General features: G+C 49.1%; 1 protein-coding gene across 1 annotated transcript; it reads left to right on the forward strand.

The window, feature by feature from the left end:
- The first annotated feature begins 1,146 nt into the window (after window positions 1-1,146).
- Window positions 1,147-8,070, forward strand: LOC144148066 (uncharacterized). The gene is made up of 3 exons (XM_077679662.1): window positions 1,147-2,496; window positions 7,136-7,426; window positions 7,543-8,070. Exons 1-3 carry the CDS (start codon window positions 1,483-1,485, stop codon window positions 8,068-8,070), a joined length of 1,833 nt encoding a protein of 610 aa, XP_077535788.1. The 5' UTR covers window positions 1,147-1,482.
- Window positions 8,071-8,276: the final 206 nt, after the last annotated feature.

Raw genomic sequence — 8,276 nt, forward strand, 5'->3', positions numbered from 1 at the left:
TTGCCAAGCTACTCAATGAGCAATACCTGCCTGCCACCCCTAACACTGACCACCCACATTATAGAGGAACGGCAAACCCCGAACTCGATAAAGACAGAAGAATGGGAGGTCCGCAGAGCGGCGCAGGAACTGAACTGCAGATCGGCTGCTGGTCCGGACGACATAAGCAACAAGATTCTAAGAAACAGAACGAGACGGCAATCAAAGCCCTAACGATGTACTACAACAAATGCTGGCGCTCGGGTGAGCTCCCAAAACAATGGAAGACAGCCCGTACAATAGTGATCCCAAAACCGAACAAGCCAGCCAGCATACAGAACTTACGACCCATCTCCCTCACATCATGTGCAGGGAAGGTGCTGGAACATGTCCTGAACAATCGGTGGCAAGACTACCTGGAAGAGAACGACATATACCCCGACACCATGCTGGGATTTAGAGCAAAGCTCTGCACACAGGACGCAATGCTTCTCCTGAAACATGACTTTCTCGAAACTTCCAGCAAGGTTGACTGCAAGGCGATCCTAGGCTTAGACTTGAAAAGCGCCTTCGATAACGTCCGTCACTCCGCCATCCTGGAACAGGTCAACAGACTTGGTCTAGGAGAGCGGACGTATAACTACATACGAGCCTTCCTGTCACACAGGACGTCCAGCATCCAAATAGGGCAATTACAGTTCGAAGACCGAAAGCTGGGCAGCATAGGCACGCCACAGGGGTCGGTCATCTCCCCACTACTATTCAACTTAGTAATGATACCGGTGGCCGAAATGCTAGCCCAGCTGCCTGACCTACGACACACCATATATGCAGACGACCTGACGCTGTGGGTAACAGGAGGCTCGGACGGACACATCGAGGAGACGTTGCAGCAGGCAAAACATACCGTCGAAACCAGCCTCCACGGCACGGGGCTACACTGCTCACCTCAAAAATCGGAGCTGTTGATCATACTACCCTCCGGCCACCGAAGAAAGAAGGGAGAACAAGAAGCACACAGAAACATCAGCCTCTACACCAAAGACGGAACCACCATCCCGCACGTCAATACCATCAGAGTCCCCGCAGGGGGCATCTGCTAAAGCAGATGTTTGCGTGTACTGTGCGACACCACGGACCCCGAGCACCCACATCTAGCCGTACGTGGCAGCGCCGTGACCGGGGAAAAGAGGGTCCTGGTGGTTGAGCCGACGCCGAGTGCTTGGACCTTTAAGGCCCCTTGGCGAAGGCAACACACCACTTTGGCCTCCGCTTCTCGTAGACGGCACCTCCGGTCTGACCCGCCCGGGGGGAATCGGCAGTCGCCTTTTCCTGTCCTCCCCTTCAACCTTTCACTTTCCTATCTTCTCTCTAACAACTTTCCTGTCGTCTCGTTCTTTCTCAGTTTCCTTTTTTCCTGGCGGCTAGGGTTAACCTTGTGTGGCGGACAACCCTGTGTTCAGCCATATTTGGTTATAGTCGCGGTGTACAGCTGGCGTAGGCATGACTTGCTCACGAGTTCATGTCCCGTCCCCTTGTTGGGCTCCATGGTGGGTGGCTGGCACCATGGCCGAACAGTTTTTTCAATTTATGGCTTCCTTTTTTCGCCCATCTGATCCCTCTCGTAAAAGAGGAGGCACCGATGCAACCGCCCAGTTTTTCACGAAGAACGTTGCCAACTTTCCACGCTTCCACGTAATACACAGCAGTGACGAAGAGAAGACTGCCCGACTTGTATCGCCATTTCTAGTCGCAAAGACCCTAACTGCCACCATTGGGGAAGGCTATAAGATCAAGAAGCTTGCAAATGGAGACCTTCTACTCGAAGTACTTTACAAACATCAGCTCGACAAGCTCTCAGCGTTAACTTCTTTCGGAAAAATTCCTGTAACTGTCAGTGAGCACCGATCACTAAATACAGTCCGCGGAGTCATCTCAGATGACGACCTAAAGTATGTGTCCGAGGAAGAGCTTCTAGAAGGTCTGAAGGAACAAAATGTGACAAATGTCTACCGTATCAAAATCAAAAGAGAAAACAAAGAAATTCAGACAAGGCATATCGTCCTCACCTTTGCATCAAGCATCCTTCCAGAATCTGTGGAGGTGGGCTATACCAAAATGAAACTTCGACCCTACATCCCCAACCCACGGCGATGCTACAAATGCCAACGCTATGGCCACGGCTCATTGAACTGCCGGGGCCAACAGACATGTGCGAAATGTGCCTCTCATGAACACCCTCCTGAAAACTGTCAAGCCCAAACATATCTTTGTGTAAACTGTGAGGGCAACCACGCAGCGTACTCACGTGTTTGCCCTGCATGGAAAAAAGAAAAAGAGATAATAACACTCAAAGTAACAGAGAACCTGACATTTCGCGAAGCACGGAGGCGACTCTCCTCGGCGCATACGCGACCCTACTCCGTTGTGGTGCAACAGGGCGCAGCATCACAGCGGTCTTCGGCGCTTGCTGAAGCCACACAGAGTGATGTTCCAGCAAGGCACCCCGCGCCCCCGGTGGAAGCAGCTAGCGCTGCGCCACCACCTCCGAAGCGGGCTGCACGGACCCCTGGTTCGGCAGTCTCCAAGGCCTCACCCCACACGGTGAGGTCAAACAGTTCGACACACGTGCGTTCTGCACGAACCTCCAGCGTCTCCGAAGAGACGATGGACACATCTGAAGGAGGTTCTGCGCCCTCTACGTCGGATGGGCGGCGGAACTCCCTAGACAACATAAAGAGAAACAAGCCCCGAATCACAGGACCGAAAACCTAGTTTTCACCCCACCAAAAAAAGCAGCATGGCATTCATTGTCCACTGGAATTGCAGAGGACTTTTAAATAATTTAAATGACATCAAAGACATCTTCGCCACACACTCTCCTGTAGCCGTTTGTGTTCAGGAAACAAACTTAGGTCCTAAACACCATAATATACTCAAAGGTTACCAGGTCTTTCGCTGCGACCGAGAGCAGGCGAGTAGGCTCTCGGGCGGAGTGGCAATAATTGTCCAAAATGGCATAGCAACTCGAGAAGACAAACTTAAAACTAGGCTAGAAGCAGTGGCGGTCACCCTGCTTGCATTTAAAACAATTACAGTGTGCTGCGTGTACATTGAACCACACCTCACAGTAACACTGCAAGATTTTGAAGACTTGGTAAACCAACTACCGGAGCCTTTTTTAATAGTTGGCGATTTTAATGCCCACTCTTCTTTTTGGGGGAGCGAAAAAACTGACGCAAGGGGGCAGATTTTAGAGGATTTTATTTTATCCAATAATGTTTGTCTTTTAAACACCGGCAAACCTACATACTGCTCTCCAAGCTCAGGCAAAATGAGCTGCATAGATTTATCCTTTAGTTCACCGAGTGTTTTTAGCGATAGTAAGTGGGATGTCATTGATAACCCATACGGGAGCGATCATCTACCTGTAATCATTAGCGTAACATCATCATCACCAACCATTATCCCGACAAAACCACGCAGGTGGAAACTTCAGTTTGCCGACTGGGGTCTTTTTACTTCCGAAGCTACTTTAGACCAAGTTTTTTCGGACACACTGAGCATCGACGAATTGAATGAAAGGTTTACATCTTGCATTCTTAAGGCTGCACGCTTAGCTATTCCACAGTCCTCGGGAATGGTGAGACAAAACAACAAAGTATGGTGGACACAAGAGTGTAAGGAAGCCAAAAAGCAGCAAAACAAAGCATGGGGAGTCTTGCGAAGATATCCAACGCAAGAAAATTTATTAGAGTTTAAAAGGAAACGAGCTAAAGCCCGATACATTCGGCGGAATGCCGAGAAACATTCATGGAAAAATTACGTCTCGTCTATAAACAGCTCAGTCACATAAAAAAAAATGTGGGAGCAAGTTCGGAAACTCAATGGCACGTACTCCCCTTTTACAGTTCCTCTTCTAACAGCACCTGGTGTACAAAGTAGCCTAGAAGAGCAGGCGGATATACTGGGTGAACATTTCTCCAGCGTCTCCAGTTCTGTGCATTATGCAGAAGCATTTTTAAAATACAAACACACTGTAGAGAAACAAAAACTTCCAACACACGGTGGTATAAACGAACCTTATAATAGTTTAATAACGCTCCAAGAATTGAAGAGAGCTCTATCGGCCGGTAAGCAGACTGCACCCGGCCCAGATGATATACATTATGAAATGCTCGCACATCTTTCGGGTCCTTCTGTAGAAGTACTTCTGAAGTTTTTTAATAAAGTTTGGGTATCGGGAAGGATGCCGGTAGCCTGGAAAAAAGCATTCATTGTAGCTTTACTCAAACCCGGAAAGCCGCCAACCTCCCAAAGTAGTTATAGACCAATAGCCCTCACCAGCTGTCTAGCCAAAACTTTTGAACTTGTCGTGAATACCAGGCTAAGTTTTGTACTACAATCAAACGAACTTTTTGACATTCACCAGTGCGGGTTTAAAAAGGCGTGCTCAACAACTGATCATCTTGTCCGCCTCGAAAATACCGTACGAGAAGCATTCATACACAAACAACACTGTCTTGCTGTCTTTTTTGATCTGGAGAAGGCTTATGACACTACGTGGAGGTTTGGAATAATGCGGGATTTAGTAGAGTTAGGCATCCGTGGAAGAATGTTGAATTGCCTGAATGATTTCATGGCAAACCGTTCGTTTCAAGTACGCCTGGGCTCAACCCTCTCGAGAACATTTGTACAGGAGAACGGGGTCCCTCAAGGGTGTATTCTAAGCACAACACTGTTCGTTGTAAAAATGAACTCCATATGCAAAATAATTCCGAAGTCGATTATGTACTCTGTCTATGTTGATGATCTTCAAATTGCTTGTACATCTTCCAATGTAGCAACATGCGAGAGACAAGTACAGTTGACTATAAACAAACTGACAACATGGGCAGACAGAAATGGTTTCCAGTTTTCAGCACGCAAAACAGTGGCTATTCTCTTCTCTCTCAAAAGAGGCTTACAGACCAATCCGACCCTACACCTCAAGGAAACCGACTTACCCATACAAAACGAACATAAATTTCTAGGCATAATGTTCGACAAAAAACTCACTTTCCTGCCCCACATCAATATGCTTAAAAAGAAAGCTTCGCGAGCTCTAAATATACTTAAGGTTCTGTCACGGAAACACTGGGGTTCCGACAGATCATGCCTTCTACAAGTTTATCGCTCCGTTGTTCGCTCCTGCCTAGACTATGGTAGCATTGTTTATGGCTCCGCGAGACAGTCCTACTTGAAACGATTGGATCCCGTTCACAATTTAGGTTTACGTCTCTCGTCTGGGGCGTATAGGACATCCCCAATAAACAGCCTCTACGTAGAAACAAATGAACCGCCACTCACATATAGAAGAACAATGCTCACATGCTCATACGTACTAAAGATCCGTTCACTGCCGAAACATCTGTGTTACCCCATAGTTACAAAATGCCCATCTAGAACACTGTTCAATAATAAACCCCAAGCTATCAGACCATTGCTTCTTCGGTTTGAAGAGAGATGCCAAGAATTCACTACGCTGCACACATTACCTCAAATTTCCCATAGACAGAACCAACTACCCCCTTGGTATAGTTTTCCTACAACATGTGACTTCACACTAACACGCCTTCAAAAAAAGCAGACACCGCAAGAACATATTTTGCAGGAATGTTTGGCACTAAACGAAAAATACAAAGATTACACCTCATTTTACACAGACGGTTCCAAAACATCATGCTATGTTGGGAGTGCAGTAGTGCAAGGGAAATGGGAAAAGGTGATCAGGCTACCCCAGTGCGCTTCGGTTTACACAGCTGAATGTTATGCCATTGCTGTGGCGGTAGAAAGGATAATGAGGAATAAAATTAAACGCAGTATTATATATACAGACTCTCTCAGCGCAGTCACAGCAGTGCAATACAAAAATGCAGCTCAACCTCTACTAGGAGAAATAATACACAATTTGGTAACAATCACAACACAAGGACAGGAAATTAAGTTGTGCTGGGTCCCTAGCCATGTGGGAATCAAAGGAAATGAGAGAGCCTACGCATGTGCCGCACAGGCGGGTAACGGAACAATAGAGACAGTACAGATTCCTCACAGCGACTGCATGAAATTTATACAGAGCAAACTGAGGGAAACTTGGCAGTCCTCATGGGATAAGGAAATCGACAACAAACTCCACCTGGTTAAACCCACGATAGAAGAGTGGGAATCAAGCAGACATGAAGAACGCCTCAAAGAAGTGATTTTATGCCGTCTCCGCATTGGACACACACATCTTACACATAACTTTCTTCTTATGAAACAAGACAAACCGAGATGTGAAGATTGTGACCAGGAACTTAGAGTAAATCACATCTTATTCTCATGTACGAAATTTGAGGCCTTGAGGAAAAAACATTTTAGGCTGTTCTACAGCGAGCAAATTCCATTTCACCCCAGCCTACTTCTAGGAGAGAATGCTGTTGTCAAACTTCCCTCTGTCTTTAGTTTTTTAAAAGAAGCTACACTTCTAAACAAGCTATAACAAGATAAAGCAATCGGTTATTATCCACAAAAAACACAAAACCTTTTGTTTGGCGCATGATAGCCTTAGTTGCTATGCGCCATAAAACACAACACAACACACAATACCATCAGAGTATTAGGCTTACTCATGGACGCAGGCAACGGTAATCACACGGCGCTCGAAAAGCTGCTAACGATAATAGGCATCACCACCCGCCTCATAAAGAGAATTTCGACGCGGCGTGACGGCATGCGGGAAGCCAACCTCCTGCGACTACTGCAGTCGTTTGTGGTGAGCCACGTATCGTACGTGGGCTCTTTCCACCGATGGCTGCAGTACGAGCGGGATAGGATTAACGCAGCCATAAGGAAAGCATACAGAACGGCCCTTGGACTCCTGCCATGTACTAGCAACCAGGCCTTGGCGTCCTTGGGAGTCCATAATACTCTCGAAGAGATATGCGAGGCTCAGCGTACAGCGCAGATACAACGACTACAGAACAACAGGACTGGCCAGAAGGTTCTACAGCGTGCGGGGCTCAGCCCGACAACAACTAGAGAAGAAGAAGAGGCTAACATGCAAAGAAAAAAGCTGCCGGCTATCATTAGTAGACAGCTGGTGATCTCGCCGCTCCCGCGCAACATGCATCCGCAGAGGGACAAAGAGCGCAGACAGGCCAGGGCCAGAGCGCTGGCCGAGACCTACGAAAACGACCGCACGGCTATGTACGTCGACGTCGCTCAGATGCCGGAAAGACCACAGCACTTCGTGGCAGTGGTAATTCGCGCTGCGGACGGAAACACAGTCAACGCGTGCAGCCTCCAAGCCACCAATGCCGAGCAGGGGGAAGAGGCCGCTATCGCCCTAGCTCTGTGCGGCGGCGACGAGTCCCGAACGGTACTGAGCGACTCGCAAATGGCAATCACCAACTACTCCAGAGGCAAGGTGGGAATGGTGGCAGCCCGCATCCTCCCCAAGCACAAAGAGACCACAACGCACACAAGGTGGTTCCCGGCTCATGTAGGACCCATCGCTGGGGTGTTGCCAACCACAACGAGAAGGCGGACGCCGTCGCACAAGAGCTCGCGCGCCGTGCGGCGCCCCACCGCCTCGCCTCTCGGATTGCGGTGGAGAGCGCCCCTGACATGGAGCCCATTCTCAACTACAGCGAGGTCCTGGCCTGGCATAGAATGGAAAGGGCGCAACTACCCCCGCCCCACCGAAGATTGAACAGAAGAGAGGGGGTGCTGCTACGACAATTGCAGACGAGAACAGTCCTCACACCGGCCCTGGCTCGACACATGTGTCCCGAACTCTACGGGGAAGTGCTGTGCAGTGTGTGCGCGGACGAACCTACAACTCTGGCCCACATTATGTGGGGGTGTGGTGCGAGTGACTACAGTGCAGTGTCGGACCCACTGCCACCGGACATGGTGGACTACGTTAGTTCCTCCAACCCGAAGGAACAGCTCATCGCCGTCCAGCGGCTCGAGGACACCCTTGCCCAGCAGGCGCGAACGGGAGACCCTCCATCCCCTAGCGGGAGGAAGCGGGCTCGCCAAGTAGCCAAAGCTGGAGCACTGGCCTAGAGTTCCCCGAGGTCTAGCCTCCCGATAGGGGGCGGTGAAGCCCTGCGTGGCCTGACCCGCCCCTGCACGCCGGACACAAATAAATGTCATTTTCTCTCTCTCTCTCTCGGGGATAGGACATTTCACTAGAGTGCGACCAGCGCCAAGGATGAACAGTTCCAACTCAATCGCACGCTGTCCTGCATCCGCTTCATATTAGATGCGAA

This window comes from Haemaphysalis longicornis, unplaced genomic scaffold (assembly GCF_048455015.1).
Source record: "Haemaphysalis longicornis isolate Haplotype H1 unplaced genomic scaffold, Haemaphysalis longicornis Haplotype H1 scaffold_75, whole genome shotgun sequence".
Classification (NCBI taxonomy): domain Eukaryota; kingdom Metazoa; phylum Arthropoda; class Arachnida; order Ixodida; family Ixodidae; genus Haemaphysalis; species Haemaphysalis longicornis.